Here is a 25,839-nt window from a genome sequence, read left to right as displayed (position 1 = left end):
GGAAGTTATGTTGCAGTTATATAAAATGTTGGTGACGCTGCACCTGGAGTATTGTGTATGGTTTTGGTCACCCTGTTGTAGGAAAGATGTTATTAAACTAGAAAGAGCGCAGAAAAGATTTACCAGGATGTTGCCTGGACTGGGGGACCTGAGTTACAAGGAGAGGTTGTGTGGACTAGGACTTTATTCCCTGGAACATAGGAGATTGAGGGGTGACCTGATGGAGGTGTATAAGATCGAGGGCATAGACAGGGTGAAAGCACAGTCTTTTTCCCAGAGAGTGGGTGCTAAAAGCAAGAGGGCATAGGTTTAAGTTCAGAGGCGAGATTTAAAAGGGACATCAGGGGCAGCTTCTTCACACAAAGGGTGGTGCGTATTTGGAATTAGCTGCCAGAAATAGTGGTTGAGGCGGGCACGTAGGCAACATTTAAAAGCCATCTAGATAAGTACATGGATAGTAGATGTTTAGAGGGCTATAGGCCAAATGCAGGTAGATCTGAATCAAATTTATTAACACTGACATATGACGTGAAATCTGTTGTTTTGTGGCAGCAGTCCAGTGCAAGACATAAAAATCTATAAATTACAAAAATAAATTAATATTGCAACAAAAAAGGAATAATGAGGTAATGTTCATGGATCATTCAGAAATCTGATGGGACTAGCTTGCTGGGCAACACAGTTGGTATGCACAAGTTGGGCCAAAAGACTGGTTTCCATGCTGTATGACTCTGACTCTATGGTGAAGCAGGCTTAAAGGGAAATGGCCTACCATTTTCTTTGATTGACATAAGCATCTCTTTTAGATTTTCTGCTTGCATTGAACTGCACTGTGAGGAGGACCTGAACGAGGCGTTGAAATTGAACGCTCGCAAGATCTTTGGGCAAGCAGTAAGGCTGAACAAAGTGGCGAAACTGGGAGCTCTGGATGTTGGTAATTACCCCTCATTGTTTGATTTTTAAATGCTTTGTTGAGGGCATCATCTCTTCCTGGCATAGGGTGTCCTCAAGAAAATAGAAAGCTCTGGTTCTTTTCCTAAGCCTGGATGTATGTCAAAAGCACTTTGAAGAGTGTAGCTTGATGCCAGAGGGGAGCATCAATTCTGTCTCCTCTCCAAGGAGCTTGGCATCACTCTCCTGTGGCAAGTACTGCCACATGCAGCACCACGTCCAATTATGTTGGATTCTGTCCAACAGGTTTGTATTGCGTGTTCTCTACACTTCCAGTCCATACTGTTTCCATTGATGTATCTAGGCTGTACAAGCAGACATTTAATAATTCCTACTGAGGTAATCTCACTTCCCACGCTGCTGTAGAAATTTAACTGTCTGGTCCGGTTCTTTCGTTGTGGCTGGTATGAAGGGGCACGTGTCTTTATTATCATTGGGTCTCTCCCACTTTACCCTCCCTATAAGGAAAGATTGTTGAGGCTGAAGTACCACGCCACTGCTGGTGAGAAAACTAAGGAATGCCTGTGCTTTCTCTGTATTTTAGCACAAGAACAGTAGGAGTAGGCCATACAGCTCCTCGAGCATGCTCTGCCATTCATTAAGATCACGGTCAGTCTGATAGTTGGCCTCAACTGCTCTTCTCTAACTGATCCTTATATTTCAGGACTCTATCTCAGCACAGTGTATACTTCATCATGTCAACAATAGCAGTCTTGAGGGATAGAATTCCAAAAATTCCAAGCATATGAACATAGGAAGTAAAAGCAGGAGTATGCCAATCAATTCCTCAAGCTTGCACCACCATTCAGTAAAATTGTGGCTGGTCTTTGTGGTGGAGTGGTAACTCCATATCCCTTGATTTCCTTAATATCCAAAAATCTACAGGCCCTGTCCTGACTGTACAGTGATCGAACCTCCACAGCTTCCTCGAGTAGAGAATTCCAAAGATTTGCTACCCCCTGGGTGAAGAAATTTCTTCTCCTCTGTCCTAAATGGCTGACCCCCTATTTTGAGACGCTGACCCCCTATTTTGAGACGCTGACCCCTGGTTCGAGAAAATCCAGCCTGGGAAAACGTCATCCTTGCGTCTACCCTCAGAAACCTGGTAAGAACTTAGTACGTAAGACCACCTCTCCTTCTAAGCTCCAGAGGATACAGGCCCAGTCTGCTTCCTCTCTCCACATTGGACAAATCCTTCCATTCCAATAATCAATCTAGTGAACCTCCTATTGCTCTCTTTCGACCACAACTGTTTCCTTCCTTGGGTGGAGAGACCAGATCAACACAATATTTCAGGTGCAGTCTCACCAGAGACCTGTATAATAGCAGTAATACATCTTTAGTCTTGTACTCAAATCCTCTTAAGATAATATATTTATTTATTAGTCACACATGCATTGAAACACACAGTGAAATACGTCTTTTTGCATTGCTAAGAATGTGCTGGGGGCAGCCTGCAAGTGTCGCCACTCTTCCGGTGCCAACATAGCATGCCCACAGCTCCTAACCTGTATGTCGTTGGAATGTGGGAGGAAACCAGAGCACCCGGAGGAAATCCACGCAGAAACAGGAAGAATGTACAAACTCCTTACATGCAGCAGCGGGAATTGAACCCAGGTCGCTGGTGCTATAACAGCATAATGCTAACTGCTATGCTACTGTGCCGCCCATAAATAAAGATTAACATTTTCACAGATTAGTGTACAAGGATACCCAGGTACCTTCTGAATATCAGCATCTTTGTCTCATATTGTTTAAATAATACTCTACGTTACTATTTTTTCAGCCAAAATGGATAATCTCGCATTTTTACACATCAAATTCCATCTGCCACATCTTTGCCCATCATTTAGCCTTAGTTGTTGAGTAGCTCAGGAGTTCTTCGAATCAAGCAGTGGTCCTGGCATCTTGGCTGATCTGTACTGTGCTCCATCCTCCAATCCAATGTCCCCTGATGCCTTTACCCAACAAAAAAAACATCTGTCTTGGACTTGGAAGTTTCAATTATCCAGCAGTCCTTTGGAAGAGAGGGTTCCTTTGTACTCTTGATCAAGTCCTCCCCAGCTACACATCGCTGTCGAGTATTCAGATAGATTAGAGGTTTGCAGCTTAATTTTCTTTGCATTGCAGAAGGTCGAAGGACGCTCTATATTCGAAGTCTTCCAAGTGAAGTCTCTGCCAGGAACCTTAAAAAGCTGTTCAAGAAAGTTGCTGGTGTTTGGATACAGGAGAATCAGAAAAGCAGCAAGAGGTACTTAATCCACAAACTGTTGTGACCTGGAATGCACAGTCTGAAATACCCTTACAAGTACCCTTTTAAAGTGCCAAAAAGGTGGAACAACTTGTACACCAGTACCTTTACTGGGATAACTTCCCCAAACTGTGATAACAACATCAGTCGGGGTCACAGTTAGCCCTTTCCCTGCTCTCACACTGCAGGACCACAGTGGGGCCTTGACTCCCGTGTGCTGAACTGACCTATCCCCTGATGTATTTTAAACCCAAGGAAAAGATGTTTTTGGATGTTCAGAAGGGTGGGGAGTGGTGGAATAAAGGAGGCAGGAGGATGATTTGTGCAGACACAAGAGACCTCAACTATCCATTTCCTTCTACAGATGCTGCCTGACCCACTGAGTTCCTCCAGCATTTTGCTTTTTTGGATGATTTGTGTACCAGATTCAAAGCTGCTATAAAGGAGACATTAGGGGAAAGCTGCACTAATAATTAAATCACATTTTCAGAGAGCCAGCTCAGGACCAACTAACCACATCCCAAATCATATGATTCATATGATGGGTACTTCAGGGACTGGTGTATCTTTCATTAACAAACCACAAGGAGGGAACTTGATCTTTGCATTAAGGAAGGTGGAAGCACATGTCTAAGTTGCAGCAGAGATGGTGATGGCCACATCAGCCATAGATTGACCCAAGAGAGACATTCAGCATCTTCTACCGTGGTTGCTATAGAATGAATGAAGCAGAGCAAGAGCCCAATTTAATGAAGTGGATTGAGTTGCAACACACTCGCTGCTAAAGGTTTTTGAAATATTTGCAAAAGTTTGCTGCAAAGATTAAAAACAAGAGAGCCATCACAGAGGTAGAGTTAATTTGTTTAGGGTAGGCAAGCACTTACTGACGTGAGGGTAATGTTATTTTACATAGTGCATGGTCAGTGGGGTCAAACAGCCAGTCAGTCAGCCTTCAAAATGGATTCCATTTGTCGTGATGCAGGGTTTCGAACTGAAACGTCAACAACTCCCCAGTCCCACTGCTGCTGAGTTCCTCTAGCATATTATTTGTTGTTCCATTAGTATAGTCTGGCCTTTCTATCAGTAACACGTGTCAGAATCAGATTATACTGTTTTTGTCCATTAAGTTAACCCATTAGTCTCATCCTATCATAGAGATTCCTTTTCCATCCCCACCCCATCTTCTCTGCCAGTGAAAACTAACTTGCTTTCTCTCTTTCCCAGTTCTGATGAAGGGAATCTGATCTGAAGCATTGACTGTTTCTCCTTCCACAGATGCTGCCTGACCTGCTGAGTGTTTCCAGCATTTTCTGTTTTTATTTCAGGTTTCTAGCATCTGCAGTTTTAAGTTCCATTAATTTTCAAATGGAATCGGCTGCACAGTAGGGAAGATAATCTGCAGGGCTACACAAAAGAGCAGGGGAATGGGAATGCGCCATAGAGAGCAGCATGGACTTGGGCTGTAACTGATTTTGTTTTTCGTTTACTTTGGTCAGGTTTGCCTTAATTGCATTTAAAACAACAGAAGCAGCAGATGGTGCCCTAAGTAAAAGTGAAATTGAATGCAAGGGAAACCTAATTCAATTGCAATCTGTGCATCAGAGGAACAAAGGTATGTCTGTTATTACATGTACAGTTCATAGAATAATTATGGATAAGATAAGCCACTCAGCCCAGCCTAACTTATCCAACCAGAAATAACCCATCACTGCAGCTACCACTTTTTGCTTAAAAGGTTTCTATTTTAGTTTCTTCTATCTGGGAGTGCACTCCGTGAGTTTAAATGTTACTGCAAGGAGCTTCATGACACCAGAACTTAATTGAAACATAATATTTTGGAAGTACAGGTGACCCTCCCACCTTATGACCGTTCAGGTAACAGACAACTGTCCTTCTAGAATTCATGAATCACTAACCAGAAATTTGAGATGCAGGATAAAATTCGCTCTCATGGAATTTATGTGGGGAGAAGGAAGATAATTTTTTTTTTCAACTCCCGTTTCTTGACACACGTACAGATGACGTGGCTTCATGTTACAGAAAATCCCAATACAGACCATTTTCCTGGAATGCAGACTCCCCTGTAGCACAGGGTCGTCTTTACTCAGTAAGGGAGGCAGCATCTGTGGGGAATCGATGTTTTTGGTCAATGACAGCAGTTCTTGTACAAGATCAACAAGCCGAAGCATTGATTCTCTCCACAGATGCTGCCTGACCTGTCAAGTATTTCCAATGTTTTCTGTATGCTTCAGGCTTCCAGCGTCTGCAATTTTGAAATATTGTTGAAATTCACAGTCACTTCTCATTCAGGAATGCCCATCTTGTGTTCTTATTATTTATTGTAATTCCATTTTAATTAGATTGTATAGAAGGAGCTTCTTTCTGGATTTGTCCTGACCTGGATGTGCCCAGGGAGAGTTTTGTGTCACCAGCAGGCAATAATGTTAGATATAGATTCCATTTCACCTCGGTTGTCAAAATGCAGTCTCCAGGATGCATAAAGTCTCTGATGTTGTCTCTTCAGAGAGAAAGAAGATTCTTATGGTGAGACACCTCCCTTGTCCATTGAGTAAGATGTATCTAAAAGCTTTGTTTACTGATGCCAAGGATGTCCGAGTCCCTGAAGAAAATGACAGCCAGGCACAAGGGTAAGTAAACCATAGGCACAGTGGCAACAACTTACATTTGTATAGCTCTTCAGCAGAGTAAAACATCCCTGCTGCTTCACAGAAGTATTGTGCCCCAAGCCACATAATATAATGGAATAGGCTATTGAAGGCTTGCCACAGAGGTACATTTTAAAGAGCATCTTAAAAAGAAGAGAGGGGATAGAGGTTTAGGGAGGGAATTCCAGAACTTGAGGCTCTGGCAGCTGCAGTCAGTGGTAAAGTTGGGGATCTGAGCCAGCATGAGAACTTGGGAATGTAGTTATTGTCATCTGCTCTTGGGATACGAGGAGCAAAACCAGTCTTGTCTTCCTCCTGTGTGTCAACAGGCATCTGTTGCTCTGGCATGGCAATCAGTGAAGAGATTTCAGCTCAGGATAGCTGCTGTTTATGGGCTGGTTTGATTGCACTTAAATTTCAAAGTCGGGTTTGTTGCCATATGCACAAGTATGTGTGTGCACAGGTGCAATGAAAAACTTGCAGCCGCATCACAGGCACATAGCGTAATATAAGCAGCATTCACAAGAAAAATTGTAGAATCCACTGCTCTCTGCAGCTTTTTGCATTCCTGTGCGTTCTTGACATCATCTTAATGAAAGGTTGATCAATCTACTATTAAAATAGCTGTTGTCACACTGATAACAGCTTGCAATGACATAGCGCTTCAACAGAGTAAAGCATCACTGCCAATATAAAATTGTACAGGAAAGAATTCTACAGAGATGTCACAACGATTGCCAAAAGTGCCGGCAGTGACCAGGAATAAAGTGTGTTGGTGAAAAGAACTGGATAAAATATATAAAGAGAGGAGATAAAAACAGTTTGCAACGTCTTTGGTAAAGTGCAAAGGAGTAGGACTTGTCGAATATTTCTACCAAAGAGCTAGCACAAACATACTGGGCCAAATGGCCTTCATCTATGTTACTGTATTCTACAAGTGTCCTGTCAGTGAACTTGAAAGCCTCTGTGTGCAAGAGGAGTCATAAATTTCTAATTGGGTTGGATTTGGCTATTGTGCTTTTTGTTTCTCTTGTAATATTTAATGTTTAATTTACAGAATTGCTTATATAGAATACAAGACAGCAAAACAGGCCAAGGCAGCCCTGACGCAGTTCAGAGAAAAAGGGATTCAAGGACAAGCGGTTCGAATTGACTCTATAGCAGGAAAAAACGAGTGGCCAGAAAAGAATCTCCTTCAAGAGGAAAAGAAAAAGAGAGGAGAAAAGAAAATTGCTGAAGCAAAAAAGAAAGGAAACCCAGAAAAGAAACTCCCTGGAGAGAAGAAAAAGAGCAAAAAATGCAAGACCGATCTGTCACGTAAGTACCTGTAGGGTTACTTGGCCTCCTGTTTGCTTATTTGAGCTGTCTGTGCTTACTAGAAATTGTAGAACCACTGTGATTGCTCATATTGGGAATATTATTGCTGCCATTAGCCCAGATCCCACTGGCCTGTCTACTCTCTCACCTGGGTGTAAATTGATCTCCATCCATTGGATGAAACACCCCCTCCTTCTGATTTGTCCTTTCAGGTGCCCCTCGGTGACATTCTGCAGATTGTCCAGTTGCCCATCTGATGCCCAGTAACACTGAACAAAAATTTTCCTCTAAGTTAGTATTGCATGGATCAAAGCTGTCATCTTTGGCCCCTGCTTCAAACTCTGTTCCCCAGCCACCAATCACGACACAACAATGCCTGGTTCCTCCTGACTTAACGGCCACTGAAAATCTTGTCCACACCTGTGAAATTGGCCCAAATTGACGTCTCATCTCCCACTTTAATGCCTGTGTCCTAAGTCCCTTTTACCTCTGCACTCGCTGACTTGTATTGCTTCCAGTTAAGCATCACCACCTTTTGAAAATTCATGATCTAGTTTTAAATTTCTTCCCTGGCCTCCCTCTCTGTTGGCTGCAGCAATCTTCCAAGTCAATGGGTTTGAATATCCCACTTGCCAATCCCTGTTCGCCATTTAGTGGTGGTGAGAAGGGGGATCTTGCTGGTTGAGGTGAGCGTACATTTAGGGAGAACAGAACCCAGTTATGCAGGTAATCTCTAGGTGACGAGTGGAACATGTACCTGTTGGGTCCACTTCTTTGTTGGGTCCACTTCTGTGATGGAACCCTCGGGGACTCCACCAAACTCCCAGTGAAGGGTGTCCTTGCAGCTGATTTTGTAGGCACGAGTGGAAGATGGTGTACCTCATCATTCAGCATTAAAGGCACTACCTCAAAACTGTCCCTTCAGTTTAATCGACACTATATTGAGATGTTTTATCATGGCTAATGAGGTCTCCTAGTTGCACCCAAAAGTGCAGTTCTGTAGATGCTGGAAATCTGAAATGAATTCAATGCAAAAAAAAAAAGCACTCAACGGTTTAGGCGGTATCCGCAGGGAGAGAAATATTGTTAACTTTTCAGGTTTATCTCCTTTCATCAGAATTGGGAAAAGTTGGAAGTAAGTTAGAGAATGTGAAGTTGATCTGTTGGGATAGGCAGAGAAAAGAGGGAAGGTCTTTAAGAGGGTAAAGGGCAGAAGAGTGCTACAAGAGGTGGTACTGGCTTAAGGCAGATGGTGAGGGCTGATGAATAACAAAAGGTGTGTTTGGAGGAAGTGTAAATGCAAAGAGGCGAGTGAAATCTGAGATTGCCAGAAGAGAAAGGGAAATAAAATAACTCCTTAAAACCCATCTCTGACCAAGGTTTTACTCATTTGCCTTCAAGTATCCAACCTTCACTGGAAGTGTTTGTTGTGAATATGCGGCAAGAGCTGTACTTGAGTACTGTATGCAGTTCTGGTCATCCCACCAAGGATATGTTGCACTGAGAGAGCGCAGAGGAGATTCACCAGAATGTTGCTTAGATTAGAAGGGGAGGTTATGGGGGGGGGAGGTTGGATAGGCTGAGCTTGTTTTGCCTGGTGTGGAGGAGGTTAGGGGTAGTAAAACTGCGAGGCATAAATAGGGTAGATAGATTCTTTTTTCCATGGTAGGGGTATCAAAACAGGAGGGCATTGGTTTAAGTTGGGAGGAAGGAGTTTCAAAGGGGAATTGAGGAGAAAGTTTTAATGGTTGGTATCTTGAACAGAAAGTACTGAAAATATGCAGCAGGGCTGGGTGGTGGCAGATGGAATTTAATTCAGATAAGTGTGGGTAATGTACTTTGGGAAGTCAAATTCTGGTAGGACAAAGTAAATGGCGGGGGCCTTAGGAGCATTGATGTACAGAGGAACCTGGAGTGCAAGTCCACAGCTCGCTGAAAGTGGCGACGTGGGTGGATAGTGATAAAGGCATGTGGTATGCTTGCCTTCATAGACCAAGGCATTGAGTATAAAGGTTGGGACGTAATGTTGCAGCTGTACAAAACAAAAGACTGCACTTGGAGTATCCTGGTCACCACACAACAGAAAGGGTGTGGTAGCAATAGAGCAAATGCAGAAGAGATTCAGCAGGGCGTTGCCTCGAATGGAGGGCTGCAGTTATCAGAAGAAATTGGATAGGCTGGATTTATTCTCACTGGAATGTCAGGAGGTTAAGGGGTGACCTATAGAGGTTTATGTAATTGAGGGGCATCAAAAGTCAGAGTCTTTTTCCCAAGGCAGGTGAGTCTAGACCCAGAGTACACATGTTTAAGGTGAGAAGGCAGAAGTTTAAAGGAGATGTGTGGTGTAAGTTTTTTTTGCACAGGGGATGGTGATTATCTAGAACAAGCTGCCAGAGGGAGTGGTAGAGGTAGAAACAATTACAATGTTTAAGAGGCATTTGGACAGGTACTTGGATAAGAAAGGTGTAGAGGGATACAGGTCGATGCAGGTAAATGGAATTAGTGCAGATAGGCATCATGGTCAGCCTTGACGAGCAACCAAAAGGGCCCATTTCTTTGGTGTACAATTCTAGGTCAGGCTGCATCTGTGCAAAGAGAAACAGAGCTAATGTTCCAGTTTGAAGACCCTTCGTCCAAACTGGAAAGGAACAAAGGAAGCTTACTAAATTGCAGGGAGGGTGGAGGAGGGGATACCTCTTGTAGTAAAACTAGCGTGACTATAGGGATAAGCTGTAAACAAGGTTATCTGGTTAATAAGTGAATGGGAGCAGTTAGAGAATGAGAACGTAGACAAGAGAAGGTTGGAGTGCAAAATGCAGAGCAGGAGGAATGCCCACCAGGTCAGGCTGGGTACATTTTCCATGCCCAGAGAGGAAAAGAGGAAAAATACACAGGAAAATTAACAAGCTGAGCTAATATCACAGATGGGTGACTGACACACAGAAATCAAGTTCCTGAAGTTGTAGAATTCAATATTGAATCTAGGAGACTGCAACACGCCTAGGCAGAAGATGAGGTGCTGTTCCTCATTGTTAACAGTCTGGGGAGGGGGGTGTGGGGAGGGGGGTGCATAGAGTGGGATACAGAATTAAAGTAACAAGAAGCTCAGAGTTGCCCTGTGGACTGAACGCAGGTGTTCCACAAAGTGTTCACCCAGTTTGCTTTAATGTCTGGAACTCCCTGCTGGACGAGCAATCGTATACAATCACTCTGTTTACAAGACATTTAGACAAGCATTGCATAGACGGAAACTGATCTAATGTGGGCAAATGGGTTAAGCGTAGATGGCAAAAAGGTCAGCATAGATGTGGTGGGCTGAAGGGCCTGTTTATTTAATGTGGATACAACGATGTAACAATAGCATAACATTTCAACACTACAGCTACCACACATGGATTCATTCATTTACTAAAGAACAACATTTTAATTCTGAATGGATTGTTTAGATGGATGATGGGCCTGTTTCTATGCTGTACAACTTTATGGCTCAGAGTATATAATGCCTTAACGGGTACTGTTTGTGCTTGGCACATTTAGTGGCGAGAACTCAATTTCCCAGCACCAGTTGGTTTTAATGAACTTGATTATCCATTGATTTCCCACACCCTGGCTTTCTTCCTGTGGCACTGCCATTTAGAGCTGGAATATGCAACAAATGTACTGACAATCTGCTGGCAGAGGATAATACTGCTTTTGAACATGGTATGATGATTTAGTCAATTCTGTTCACTCAACACCATGAATTATCACACCCGAATCACTTTCCCCAAACCTCAATTCTGTAACTAATTTCCTCCCACTTCCCTCCCCATCACCACCATTACCCGATTTAGCTACCACTGTGTCCCCCACCCCCCGCTTTAAGAATCATAGTGCTACCCTGCACCATAGGTGAGGCACATTCATCTGAGGTTTATTGAAAATCAGAGCAATTTATTTGAATTTATCACCGACTTACTTTTCTCTTGTTTCAGCTCCCTCTAACTCTCTGTTTGTGCGGAACCTGCCATCAAAAGCCACGCTCGACGGGTTGAAATCAACCTTCAAAGCCTCCATAGGTGCCGAGATACATTCCTCAAAAAAGCAGTGAGTACTCCTGACCTAATCTATTGTCCTGACATAGAGTACCTTGCCCTGCACCATCCCAAACTCTAGCCAGTACTGAGGAGGTGCCACGTTTTCCCAGCTGTCACCTTTCAGATGGGAGTATTAAAATCCCATGGATTGCTCTGACATAAAACCAATACAGAGTCAACAGGCTGACCAGCCTCCTTCCATTCTATAACCATTCAGCTATTCTGATCCAGCCTGTAACTGGACTGGTCCTTTGTGGCTTGGGTCCCTGGAATAGGGGGTTAACTTATGAGCAGAAGGTTAGATCAGTTACACTTACGTCCACTGACTGGAGTTTAGAAGAATGAGAGGCAACTTAATTGAAACGTATAAGATCCCAACTCGCCTTAACAGGGTAGCCATGAAAAGAATGTTTGCTCCTGTGGGAGAACCTGGAACTAGGGATCACTGTTTTAAAATCTATTGCCTGTTTAAGACAGAAATAAGGGAAAACCTTATCTCCCAGAGGATTGCGAGTGTTTGGTATACTTTTCTGCAAAGAGCAGTGGAAGCAGAGTTTTTAAGGGAGAGGTCGATTCTTGATGAGCCGGGGTCACTGGGAATAGGTGGGAGTGCAGAGTTGAGGTTAGCGAGATCAGCCATGCTGTTGTTGACTAGTGGAGCGGGCTGAGTGGCCTATTCCTCCGCATTTGTATGTTTACTTTTGCCCAATTAAGCCTACGTAAGTTTCCAATCCCAGCCAGCCTGGGCCAAACCAAGCCTCCACCAGAGCAACCCTGCCAAGACTGAATCTGTGTGGGTTTGTACTGGTCCTCCGCCCAACCTCTTAACTGATGCAAGAATTTGGAGGTCCCTAGTTCCATTCCTGTGTCATCTGTGTCTCCGATCCCACGGAGCATGTTATTCTACAGGATAGATGAAGGGATGGTATTTCCCTGGCTGGGGTGTCTAGAGGTAGGAGTCAGTCTGAAAACAAGGGTTGAGCCATTCGGAACTGAGATGAGGATAAATTTCTTCACTCAGAGGGTGGCGAATCTTTGGAATTAGCTGTCCAAGGGGGGGCTCAGTCACTGTATTCATCTGAAATAAATACATATTTACAGATTAAAGGATGCAAAGAATATGGGGTGAGTGCAGGAAAGTGACGCTGAAGTAAAGGATCGGCTATGATCTTATTGACTGACAAGGCATGTATAAGGGGCTCAATGGCCTCCTGCTATTTTCTTTAGTTCCGATTATGGACCCATCAGTGCCATGGCCTAACCATTCTCTCCGTTTAATTTATAATTAATTTGAACACTGTAACTTACTCTTGCTTCCTTCTCTGATATCATTCCAGGTATACCTAAAACAAAAATGTCCCACGACGGAAAGAAAGAAGAGGAAAGTCAAACTTGTAATCAATGCTAAAGTTATATTTCTGTACTCCCAGTTCTGCGACATTTTGTGTCCTGCTGTTTGGCAGCTGGAATCTCTTCCACCCGGTAATTTTGATTGAGACCTACATTGAGAATTCCTCTGAACCTACTGTCAAGTTATTTTATTCCCATGTTTTTATAGATCAGTGGTTGTGTGGCATGCCCAACTTCACCTGTGTTTTTACCAGTTATTTCTTCAATTGGCTACAGCCTCTCCTCAATTTACAAAAGGATGTGTTCCTGGAAAATGCTTTAAACAAAATTTTGTAAATTGAAATGGTGAAATGTACAATGGGCATTTTGGTCCAGTTGATTCTTATGTACAGAGATTAGCACACAATTTTAGAGTAAAATAGCTTCTTAAATCAAAAAGCCATGCCCTAAAGAGTCATGTCATTATAGTGAGAATTGGTAAATTGAGGAATTACTGTATTGGAATCTCCACGGAACAACACTGGTGCATTGTTGGCACTTTCAGCTGAGTCTTGGGGATCTTTATTACGGATGATGAAAGTTGTGGGCACAAGCTTGTGTACCGTCTCCCGAGTGTAATGGTTGCAGCCTTGTGCAAATCACGTGTACAATATTTACATCTGCTCAAGAATGGTGGGAAATTCCAATGACTGACAGCTTGCAAACCAGAGGTGATGATTTAAGATAAAGTAGATTGGATTTGCTGAGGGGAAACCCATTTTCTGTCAGCACTAGGGATTGTTTTCATCCAAGCTCACCAGCAAAACCTGAACTAACATTTGGAGCCATGTACGGGGGATGATACCAGCACAGACTAAGGAAGTATTCCTGATATTGCTCCCTCCTTATGAGATAGAATGTGAGCCATGGATCCCCCTCCCAATTGGTATCTGGTCAAGATTAAACTTGGCTTATAATATTGTCTAGATTCAACGATGGATGGCTGGTTGCACCTACTTTATTTCTCTGAAGTGATTTTTTTTTCAAGAACCCTTGCCCTTTCCCATTTGTGTTTAAAATTTAGTTCACTTAACCTTAAGATGTATTGGATTGCATCCTAATATCAGTCATTTTCATCCATCTACCGGTATTTAATATTCTGTTTTCAGGGTGACACGGTAGAGCCGCTGCCTCACAGCTCTGGTAACTCAGGCTCAATCCTGACCCCAGGGATGTCTGTGTAGAGTTTGCATATTCTCCCTGTGACCATGTGGGTTTCCCCTGGGTACTCCAGTTTCTTCGTACATCTCAAACACAACGGTTGGTTGGTTAATTGACCACTGTATAGTGTAGGTGAGTGGTAAAATTAATGGGAATGTGGGGGAGAATAACCTCACCTACAGGGGAAAATTAATGGAGGGAATGGTATTGCTTTGTGGGCTGGCAGAGAGTGATGGGCTGAATATCATAAGAAAATATGAATATGGAAAGAAATTTGAATTAAACCATTCCTCAGAAGCAGGTAGTTTTTAAAAGGAATTAAATGTATTTTTATATGTTTGGCTTGACCTTGTTGTCTAGGTTATTGAAGTAGATCAACAATTAAGGCTATTGATGGAAAACACATTAGATACCTGTTTCATTAAAAAAAAATTGATGTATATGGTCTTTTTACTTTATTTCAGAAAGTTCTCCAAGTAGGTAACCAAAAATTAAAGCAATGAATAGCTTATGGAGGAAAGAAAATACAAGAGAAACTAACAGGAGCAAGGGCTAATATATCTCTGGATCTGATGGCCTCCATCCTAGACTACTTCTAGAAGAAGTGACTGCAGATGTAGTGGATGCATTGCCACCTTCCTAAATTCTGGAAATGCCCCAGCGGATTGAAAAAGAGCAAGCACTACAGCATTGTTCAAGAAAGGCCAGTTAACCTAACATTAGTAATCAGAAAAAAAATTGTAAACCATCATTAAGGTAGTAGTAACAAGGTAATTGAGAAAGCAGACCACAGTGAGATCAATCAGTCATGGTTTTATGGAACAGAAATCAAGTTTAACTAGTTCTTTCAGAATGTAGTTATTAGGTAAATTCAGAATAGCTATTTCAATTTCCAAAAGGCACTTGATAAGGTGCAGTGTAAAGAGCACCTGAGGGTAGTATGGATCTTGGTTTAAAGACATAAAATACAGAAGGGATAAATGAGTCATTTTCGTGTTGGTAAACCATAACTAGTTGGGTGTTCAGTGCTGGGGCTTCAGCAACTTGTTACCTTTACATAGGTTTAAAATTATGTATGGATAAGGTGGACGGTAACAGTCTTTTCCCCATGGTAGGGGAGTCCTAAACTAGTGGGCATAGGTTTAGGGTGAGAGGGAAAAGATTTAAAAGGAACCTGAGGGGCAACTTTTCCACCCAGAGGGGTGGTGAGTACATGGAATGAGCTGCTGGAGGAGGTGGTTGAGGCAACTACAATAGTGTCATTTAAGAGGCACTTGGAGGGGTGGGTCTTGGAGGGATATGGGCCAAACGCAGGAAACTGGGACTAGCTAGGTGGGCAGCATGGTCAGCACTGACTCGTTGGGCCGAAGGGTCTGTATCCGTGCTGTGTAGCTGTATGACTGTGAGGTCCCTTTAAGTCCACAAATGCCATGATGCAAAGATAGTAAACAAATTCCACATGAAAGCATCCAATACATACGTAAATCAAAGTATCAAAAGCACATTGTGGAGTACTGTTGCACAGTGATCCAGAGACGAGGACTAATACTCTGTAGATCTTGAATCCAAAGTCTGCTATGGCAGTTGGCAAAATTAAATTTAGTGAACTGAATGCATGTATAGTTTAAAGGAGAGAATTAGTGAACAAGAAATTAGTCTTTTTCTTCTGCTTGAGCAGTCCCTAAGGATTGAGCATGACTTGCTTCCACTCAAGTTCTGAGTGGACGATGCCGCATCGTGGGGGGTGGCCATTGCACAGGCTCGACAGGAGGAGGTCTCAATCCAACGGCAAGGAGGCCTGAGGTGAATGGAGATCAGGATCTGCTCCACAGACCTAGTATGTACACATGTACGTGGACACATAGCTGCACTCCAACCATGGAAAAACATGAATGCAGCCACGTGATCTTGCAGTCAAACTTTTTGCCATCACCTTCCTTCACTTTCCCTCCCTTAAGCTCTCCCACCTCAGCCCATCTCCTCTTCCCTCGTTCCTCTCAGCAACACCCCCCCCCCCCACCGGCTCTTTCGGCTCCCTCCAGGTCCTTCCCCTTCCATTCCCTCTTGAGTCTCAATCTCTCCCCCTGCTCGCCAGTTGCTGCGTGCTTACTCTCTTGTCAAGTGGGGCTACCCATCAACCACTGCCACTCCCCTTCATCACGCAGTCTCTGGAAAAGTTGGTTAGAGTGAAGCTCCCCCTACACTATCCCATCACACATTCCCTGGAAAGGTTATTTAGAGCAAAGCTCCCTCTACACTGTCCCATCACACATTCCCTGGAAAAGTTAGAGTGAAGCTCCCTCTACACTGTCCCATCCCACACACCCAGCACAAGGACAGCATCTGCACCTGTTTCCATGAATTGAAGTTGGCTGAGTGCCAGTGATCTGAAGGCTGTCCTACTGAGTGAAGAGGAGAACCTATGTTAACTTTCAGAAAAGGAGAAATAAAAGAAAAAGGAACATGTTAGACAGAGTGAAAGAAAAACAGGTTTGAAGAAGAGTGAAGCTTGCTTTATGCTGTCCTGTCATATGGTCCCAAGACAAGGACAGTACATTTTAGGTAGAGAATAAAGCTCCCTCAACATTGTCCCATCAGACACTGCCAGGGCACTGAAAGCATGGGTTAGATACAGAGTAAAGCTCCCTCTACACTCACCTGTCACACTCTTACGGCTGGACCGCACAGGTTTGATGACGAGTACAGCTCCTTCAGCACTGCCTTTGTTAAGAGTATTTGATGGGACACCCACGAGTTAGAAAATAGGAACAAGTAATAGAATCAGAAGTAGGCCATTTAACCCCCCCTGGGCCTCTTCTGCTATTGAACAAGATCACGGCTAATCCTTTATCTCAACATCATTTCCTGAAATTAATTATCAGGAGATTTACAACATATTGTCAGGACTGGAAAATTGTAATTAAGAGCAATCAAATAAGACAGGGTTTTTTCCTTTGGAATGGCAGATGCTGAGGAGATATTTATTATAAAATTATGAGGGTCTTAGAAGGTATAAATAGGAAGGATGCAGTTCCCTTAATCAGGTAACCAAAGAGCAGAGGAGAGAGGTGTAAAATAGTTGGTAGAAGGATTGTGGGTGAGGGAGGGAATAGGGGAAATAGTTTTCCCAGAGGGTGGTGAGGGTCTGAAACTTGCTGCTTGAAAGGGTGGTGGAGGCAGGAACATACCCCAGGGTTAACAGTGTACCATCAGGGCCATGGCACTGGAAGATGGGATTAAGTTGGATAGCTCTTTCTCGATTGGCACAGACACAATGGGCTGAATGGTCTCCGGAGTTCAAAATTTTCAATAGAACGTAGAACAGTACAGCACAGGAACAGGCCCTTTGGCCCACGACCATGATGCTATAGTGCAAACTAATCCCATCTGCCTGCACGTGGTCTGTATCCATCCATTCCCTACCTGTTCATGTGCCCGTCTAAATGCCCCTTAAACATTGCTGTTGTATCTGTTTCCACCACTTCCCCTGGCAATGCATTCCAGGCACCCACCACTCTGTGTAAAGCAAAAGTTTGCCTCGTAAATCTTTAAACTCCCCCCCCCCCCCCCCCCCATCACCTTTAAGCTATGCCCTCTAGAACTTGACATATCTGCCGTGGAAAAAAGAATCCATCTATCCTATTTATACCTCTCATAATTTTATAAACTTTAATCAGGTCTTCCCTCAGCCTCCAGAGTAAGCAGTCTGAGTTTGTCCAACCACTCCTTATAGCTAATACTCTCTAATCTGAGCAACATCCTGGTGAATTTCTGCACCCTCTTCAAAGCCTCCACATCCTACCTGTAAATGTGGTGAACAGACCAATGATACTGGATTATCAGTGAAACCCATGTGATTCACTGACATCCTTTTATGAAAGGAAACATGTGAACTCCCCCCCCCCCCCCCAAACCCACATAACCCTCTGAAGTGGTTCGTCACACCACTCAACTCCAGGACACAGCTTGCTTGCAGTAGCCACAGGTCATGACTGAGCCTTTGCTGACAGGTCCAAATGAGTAAACTCCTCCCTGTTCTGCCAAACTGCAATCAAACTTTGATCAACTCCCAAACTGTTTACTTTCAGCAATTAGATTTTATGATTATAGAGAGGGTGGGTGACAATAATATGCTCCACTGTTCTTATTTTCAATTTCTCTCATGTTCTTCCCCTCCCTTCCCATTTCCTGCATGTGACCTCTTTGTAAAATTCCACCCTGATATTACTCTGTCCCTCAGTTCTGGGGGTTTTGTACATCCCTGATGGCTACATCTTTGGGTTCATCTTTCAGCTGCTTGGTCCCTAAGTTCTACAATTCCCTGCCTAAAATTTTCCATCTCTCTCTCTCTATCTCCCATTAAAACTAGCCTCTGACCAAACTCTGGGTCACCACTCCCAGTACAAAGGACCATTGTAAAATGCACTCCTGTGAAGCACCTTTGATCATTTTATCACATTAAAGGCACTATACAAATGCCAGTTGTATCCTTGCGTGTCACCCTGCATACAAATTAGAAGTAGGCCATTCAGCCCCTTGAGACTGCTCTGTTGTCAAGGTCATCACTGACTCGACATCAGTGCAAGCACACCTTTACAGGGGGTGACTATTTGCAGGGGAGGGGAGCCAATCACTGACATGTCAAGTTGAATTCATGCAGTGCAACATGCATTCTTATAGTGTCTTTTGGATTTCCCAAATGCTTTGCAATTAATTTTGTTAGAACTCAGCAAAGATCCAGTCCATTTGGTCTAACTGACCCTGTAGGAAATTATACTCCAAGGTGAACTCCTCTCATTCTCTCTTCACTCCATCCAACCAGCATATCTTCTTCCTTTCTCTCATATCCATATACAGCTTCCCCTCAAATCTCCACTCGCCTGGATGAAGAAGCTCGACAGCATCCAGGACAAAGCGGCTCATCTGACCAACCACCCTGTCCGCCACCCAGAATCTCCATTCCCTCCACCAGCACGGGCCGTCTACAAAATGCATTGCAGCTACTCACCCAGTCTCCCCTGGCAGCTGCTCTGAAAGCTAAGCCGCCTACCATCAGGTGCAGGGGAACACCACCACCTACAGATTCCCTTCCAAGTCAGATACCTCCCCGGCCTGGAGATAAATCCTCATTGTTGCCAGGTATAAATTCTGGAATTCCCTCCCCAACAGCAGCGTGGGAGCACCTTCACCAGAAGGACTGCAGCATTTCAAGAAAATGGCTCACCCTACCTTCTTGTACACTTATGTATGGACAATAAATACTCACCTTGCCAGCACTGTCGATATCCTTAGAAATAAATATTCCTTTTTTTTAAATAATGCATCTTCCACTATCAAAGGCTGAAGTGTCAATTTAACATTGAGTGAGGCAACTCCTGGCCAAGTTACAAAGACCAGATCCTCTGGTGATGTTGGTCCAGGTGAGAGGTCCTGATTGTTTTCCAATTTCTGCAGGTAAAATTGAGGAGTAGCTGGTGCTAATCTGCTGCTTCACCCCAAGACATGCAAGGGAGGGACAGAGGAACCAGCCTGAAAATTTTGGGGTTCAAAGACTATAATCCCTTAATGAAGGCCTATCACTGTAATGAAAATTAAATCCCCTATTGTACTGTTTCTCCCTACTACCACAGACCTAACGAGTTGTCGATAAGTGTAATTGAAATTGTACCCCGCCTCCAGAGATAAAAGGGGCGGTTTCTTTCAAGGAGGCGGGGCTTGGAATGGGAAAAAAAGGGCGTTTCCCTCCCTGACAATGAACGCTATTATGTTGATTTTAATGACAGCAGGGAATTCTAATATTGGAGCCGGTAACACAACTAGGAGGGGAGGAGAAAGCAGCGCAGGACCAACCAGCGCAGGCGAGAAGTCACATGGGCACTGTCTTATGATGCTAAAATTGCAGATAGATGCTTGCGGATGTCAGGTTGCAAGGAGGAAACATGTGTCGGTAGCAACGTTGTTGCCAGCTCATTGTATCCAATTGCGGCGTCTTTGAAATTGACACAAGTTCGTTGTTAATTGCACAGAGGAAAACTCTCGCGTTTCTTTTTTTTACCGATTCCCTCCCGCTGTATGGGTGTTTCTTTTATTGTAGCATACAGCCCCCGTTCACCATGTCCAGCGAGACCTCTCCTCTCCTCAACTACCGCCTGTACAATGTGGCGGGCGGGGGATTCGCCGAGAGTTGCGCCGCTCTACCGACAGAGGAGATTGCCATCTGCAGCAGCGGCTCGCAACCCGACGACAGCAGGAAGCTTTCGACTTTTTTCGGGGTCGTGGTACCGACCGTCCTATCCATGTTCAGCATCGTGATCTTCATGCGAGTTGGTAAGCCCTTAATTTTAAAATTCATTGCAATATTTTATCTCCTCGCCTCCCCCTTGCTAGCTGAATTATCACCTTTCATTTTACAGCAAATATTAAAACATTGCATGCATTCAAGTTTTTATTAAATTAAAAAACCATCGTTGAGATGTTGTGCATCTCATTTGGACTCTGCTTCTAAGAATGGAACGCGATATTTCCCTGTGACCTCGGTACCCACCCCCTTTAAACCAGCGTCTGCCGCCGGATTGGTTTCTCGGCTGGGGATGCTTGTTCAGATGTCAACTAGCAACTTGGTGCATCTGTTACTTTTCACGCAACTACTCGGGAGCTGCAGCATTCACTGACAGAATGGGTTCTGGATTATCTTTGTTTTGTGTCCCCAAAATAAGTGTATTTGGACCTTAAAATGTTTGGTGATACTTGCCCATCCTGACACTTCTAAACACTCCAACAAGAGGGAATGACTGGGCCATTACCTCACTGTTATACTTTGCCCCATATCCCATTAAAACCAGTGGTTATCTAAACATTCTTTGCAGTTTTTAAAACGAAGTTAATCCTAGTACTGACCATTCTCTTTATGTAGAGATGTTTGTTTTCATCCCCTGAAGGGCTGGCCCTCATTTTAAACCCTACTCTAGCCTCCAGATGAAGCAGAAATAGTTTCTCTTTCCACCTTGCCATTTCTATTTAAAAAATCAATCCAATTGCCCTTTCTAAATTTGAGAATGCAGCCCTGCTTTGTGCAGTTGAAAGCTGGAGAATGGTTAACTTTCTGCAGGATTGCAAATTAACCCTTAAGGTACTGTTAATTCAATGTTGTACACCCTCCCTAGGACAATATGACCTATCTAAGATGTGACTTTCACTGCCTGAGTAGTTTGGGTGTGTTATAATTAGGACTCTATACCTTGTGGCTTGCAGCTGTGAGTGTGGCCCTGTTTAGCAAACCCTCCATCCTTTTAAAAGACATCTCTTAAAGTTAGTTCTGTCTATAACTGTGTGCCAGTTCCAAAAGAACCTGAAACATTACCACTGACCTGTCATTCTGGCACAGGTGGCCATTCGGTCCATGAGTCTGTTTTTTTTGTAGTGCAATCCAGTTGGTACTACTTTCCCTCAGAACAATGTAGTTTCCTTTTTTTGAAGTTAACAATTGTCACCATTGTTGTGTGATTTGCTGAACATTGTATTTCTAGCTTTTTTCAATGCAGATTAGCGTGAATTTGCTACAATAGATGTGTTATCTAAATTCCCCTCTCTTTCCCCCCCCCACACACACACACCGAGTTGTCTTCAGAATGATGAACATGCTGGGTTAGGGCACTGGGTATTAGCCTGTGTGTGAAGCCCTTGTGACATTGCACAGCCCAGCTTGCCTTATTGTACACCCACCTTTTATCATCTTGTATGGTGCTGGGTTGGTGTATGCAATCCTGAAGTCCCATTGACCTTCAAGTTGTGATTCAAACCCCTGATCCACTTCCATCCTGGAGGTCTGCCAGCCTCCGGTCATTCAGCCACACTCATGCATTGCAATACTGTCATATGTGGCCCTTCACATCCTCCTTCCCAACCACCACCCCCGTGCTCTGTAAAGTCTTGGGTCCTATCCTTCCCTACGTTGCCCAGTGATAGAAGCCCTGAGATACTGGAAACAGTTGGAGGAATCCTCTAAGATGGACTCTTGACCTCGCAATCTACCTCATTATGACGTTGCACCTTTATTATCTACCTGCACTGCACTTTCTCTGTAGCTGGGACACTTTATTCTGCATTCTGTTATTGTTTTACCTTGTACTACCTCAATGTACCGTGTAATGAATTGATCTGTATGAACACTATGTAAGATGAGATTTTTTTTACTGTACCTTGGTACAAGTGACAATAATATTCCAATTCCTCCACTGGGTCCTACTGCCCACTGTCTTTCCCAGTGACAGTTATTCCCCCTTTCAGTCTCGCCAACATCCCCCTACTCCATTGGTACTGTGCTACTCCTATCCACTGCCGTGAGCTGACCCCTCGCACCTCAAGTTGTTGTGATGAACCTTGTGGATTGATGATCTTGGGTCTGGTGGTGGGAAGAGCTGTGCTCTGGTCTGGGTTTAACTCTGCACAAAGTGCCTTGTGTGCGTCTCTCTCTCTATGGGAGAGAGCAGCGGAACCAGGGACAAGCGACTGCAGGTTTGTAGAGTGCTGGGAAGCATGACCTGCTGTTGGTCTCTGCAATGTGTCCCAAGCAGCTCGGAATCAGCCTGACTGCACAGGGCATTTCTGATGCTACCTCTGGCTGCTTGAATGGAAATTTTTGCCATGTCTTCTGGTTTCAGAATCGGGTTTATTACCACTGATGTATGTTGTGAAATTTGTTGTTTTGCAGCAGCAGTACAGTGCAAGTCATTAAAAATTACTATAAGTTACATAATGCAAAAGAGGAATAACAAGGCTGTGTTCATCGACCATGCAGAAATCTGGTGGAGGGGAGAAGCTGTTCCTAAAACATTGAATGTGGGTCTTCAGGCTCCTGTACCTCCTCCCTGATGGTGGTAATGAGAAGAGGGCATGTCCCAGCTGGTGAGGGTCCTTACTGATGGATGCTGCTGCCTTGAGGCATTGCCTCTTGAAGATGTCCTCAATGGTGGGAGAGTTGTGCTGGCTGAGTCCACAACCCGCTGCAGCCTCTTTCGATCCTGCACATTGGAGCTTCCATACCTGGTGGTATGGTGGAATGCTCTCCACCGTACATCTGTAGAAATCTGTAAGAGTCTTCAGTGACCTACCAAATCTCTGGACTTTGTCTCAATTTGTACCTGTCTTGCCATGTTTATGATTAGGTTGCCCCTCTGCCCTCCCACACCATTTGGAATTTTTTTTTAATTACCCTGCTAGATGTTCCAGATTGTTGTTCAAAAGTTCCACCTGCTCCAGATTCAATTCTGACCTCTGGCACTGTCTGTGTGGAGTTTGCACGCTCTCACTGTGACCGAGAGCCCAGGTGCTCTGGTTTCCTCCCACATCCAGAAGGTGTCTGGGTTAGTAGCTAATTGGCCACCTTAAATTGCCCCTGGTGGTAGAATCTGGTGTGGTGGTGGGGGGAGGAAGGAGTTGGTGGGAATGTGGGGAGTATATAAAATGGGATTAGCTCAGTTGTCATGGAATTAGTGGGCTGAAGGGCCTCTTGCCATGCTGTGAATCATTTCTCCTATGTTCAATAGGTTTGTAATTGGCAAATAGTCTGTGCTGCTCCTTCATAGCTCCAGGGATTTGGGTTTGATTCTGACCTTGGATACTATTTGTATGGTGTTTTCATGTTCTCCACTTAATCATATGGCTTTCATCTGAGTTTCTGCTTTCAACTATCATCAGAACATAGAATATTACAGCACAGTACAAGCCCCTTGGCATTGTGCTGACATTTTAACCCAGCCTAAGATCTATCTAGCCTCTTTTTTTTTTACCACCCCCCCCCCCCACATAGCCCTCCATTTTTTCTATCATTCATGTGTCTATCTAAGAGTCTCTTAAATGTCCCTAATGTATCTGCCTCCACCACCTCTGCCAGCAGTGCGTTCCACGCACCCACCACTCTCTGTGTAGTTTTAAAAAAAAGCTTACCTCTGACGTCCCTCCTGCCCCCCCCCCCAATACTTTCCTCCAATCACCTTAAAATTATGCCCCTCATGTTAGCCATTTTCACCCTGGGAAAAAGTCTCTGACTGTCTACTCGATCTATGCCTCTTATCTTGTACACCTCTATCAGGTCACCTCTCATTCTCCTTCTCTCCAAAGAGAAAAGCCCTAGTTTGCTCAACCTATCCTTGTAAGACATGCTCTCCAATCAAGGCAGCATCCTGGTAAATCTCCTCTACACCCTCTAAAGCTTCCACATCCTTCCTATAATGAGGTGACCAGAACTGAACACAATACTTAATGGTGGTCTAACCAGAGTTTTATAGAGCTGCAACATTACCTCACGGCTCTTGAACTCGATACCCTGACTAATGAAGGCTAATACACCATATTCCTTCTTAACAACCCTATCAAACTGTGCAGCAACTTTGAGGGATCTATGGAAAGGGACCCCAAGATCCCTCTGTTCCTCCACGCTGCTGAGAGTCCTGCCATTAACCTTGTATTCTGCCTTCAAATTTGACCTCCCAAAGTGTGTCACTTCATACTTTTATGGGTTGAACTCCATCTGCCACTTCTCAGCCCAGCTCTGCATCCTATCAATGTCCTGTTGTAACCTACAGCAATCTTCTACACTAACCACAGCACCACCAACCTTCATGTCATCTGCATGCTGGTAGGTAAATTGTTGGATGCAAATTGCACCTTGGACATGAGACAGGAGTGAGGGGCAGCTGATTGACATGAGAAAGAGAGAATGGGTGCAGAGAAATGAGTTGAGGGGAGAATGCCTTAATGACTACTGCCTGGTGGCTCTGACCATCCACCATCTTGAAGTGCTTCAAGAGGCTGGTCATGGTACACCAACTCCAGCTTCCCAGACAACCTCTACCCACTGCAATTCGCCTACTGCCAGAACTGGTCTACAGCGGATGCCTTATCCCTGATCTGACATTTATCTCTAGAGCATCTGGAAAGTAAAGAATGGAATTGAAGTGGTCATGCTGGTGTGGACTGAATGCCTTTGTTATAATAAGCAAACCAATAAGAAATGTTCAGTGTCTGGAGGCACCTATTGCCCCGTAACTGAATATTGCTCAGTGTGTAAATCTTCAGTTCCAGGAGACTTTTGTGGGAGTGGGGATGGCACTCCCTGGAGGATTGGAATCCCTGCAGGTGTTGGATGTGAATGAAAGATCCAGTCTCTACCCCTTCCCCAGCTCAAAGTCAGTGGGAACTTTGCAGGATGAGCTTTTGCTCGCCTGTGGTGAGATCCCTCTCCACCCCGACCAATGGATGCAGTTGGTGATACTGCCACTGCTTATGGGATCTTGCTGTATGCCACATTCACTGGCATCGGTTGCTGCCTGAGAAATTTATAGTCTGCACTTGAACCCAGTGAAGTAGTAAAGGCCCCTTGTAGGTTACATCTTCACTTCCAGTGTACCATTTATTAATTTGACCTCTAGACTTGCAGTGTGCTTGTCCTTCCAGCTTGATGCCATGTACATCAGTCAGCTAGAACTTGGTACATAGAATGTAGTGTATGGTGGTGGTGCAGTATGGCTGCAGAGTAGTAAACTTGCACCCAACAATACTGTTTCATGCCTGGTTTTACAACATTTGCATAAGCCATTTGGCCCAACCAGTTCATTCCAGCAATTGTGCTCCAACCCTTGTGTGACCCTCTGTGCTGTGCCCCTTCATCCTTTCCCAATCTCCTGGATAAATGTATCTATGCAGTTCGACTCAATCACTTACTATAGTAGCAATTTCCACACTTGACCCTCTTGAGTAAAGAAATTTCTTAAATCCCTTCTTGCGGTTCCTGATGACAATCTTGTACTGATGACTTCCAGTTAAGCTCTTCTCTCCACATGTGGAAATATTCTCTGTTCACTCTATCACCAGCTTTCATCATACTTACCAACCTTGGATCACTGGGACTGATGGGGATTTGTTGAGAGACATCATGGAATTGTTGGGCTGAATGGCAGCCACCTACATCATCAGGAAATGAGCATTGCCTCTTGGCTCCCTTTCCTTGAGGTAAAGGACCTAGTCTGTA

At 44.1% G+C, this 25,839-nt stretch overlaps 2 protein-coding genes across 13 annotated transcripts in view; both read left to right on the top strand.

The window, feature by feature from the left end:
- Positions 1–14,249, top strand: part of LOC127586470 (uncharacterized) — a 76,102-nt gene extending 61,853 nt beyond the window's left edge. For 11 of the 12 annotated variants that reach the window (XM_052044468.1, XM_052044465.1, XM_052044464.1 and 8 more), the window contains 7 exons: positions 807–934; positions 3,082–3,202; positions 4,699–4,814; positions 5,727–5,850; positions 6,926–7,185; positions 11,160–11,271; positions 12,599–14,235. In XM_052044468.1, the coding sequence (XP_051900428.1) occupies positions 807–934; positions 3,082–3,202; positions 4,699–4,814; positions 5,727–5,850; positions 6,926–7,185; positions 11,160–11,271; positions 12,599–12,608 (871 nt within the window). In that variant the 3' untranslated portion in view covers positions 12,609–14,235. Of the gene's footprint in view, positions 1–806; positions 935–3,081; positions 3,203–4,698; positions 4,815–5,726; positions 5,851–6,925; positions 7,186–11,159; positions 11,272–12,598 lie in introns of all 12 variants that reach the window. The other variant, XM_052044473.1, reaches the window with a different exon arrangement.
- Positions 14,250–19,521: 5,272 nt separating this feature from the next.
- slc12a9 (solute carrier family 12 member 9) overlaps positions 19,522–25,839 on the top strand; it is a 43,416-nt gene continuing 37,098 nt past the window's right edge. Inside the window, exon 1 of the mRNA XM_052044476.1 lies at positions 19,522–20,138. Within this exon, the coding sequence (XP_051900436.1) occupies positions 19,925–20,138 (214 nt within the window). The 5' untranslated portion in view covers positions 19,522–19,924. The remainder of the gene's footprint in view (positions 20,139–25,839) is intronic.

The sequence above is a fragment of the Pristis pectinata genome, chromosome 37 (genome assembly GCF_009764475.1).
Source record: "Pristis pectinata isolate sPriPec2 chromosome 37, sPriPec2.1.pri, whole genome shotgun sequence".
NCBI lineage: Eukaryota > Metazoa > Chordata > Chondrichthyes > Rhinopristiformes > Pristidae > Pristis > Pristis pectinata.
This window is presented reverse-complemented; position numbering and strand designations above follow the sequence as displayed.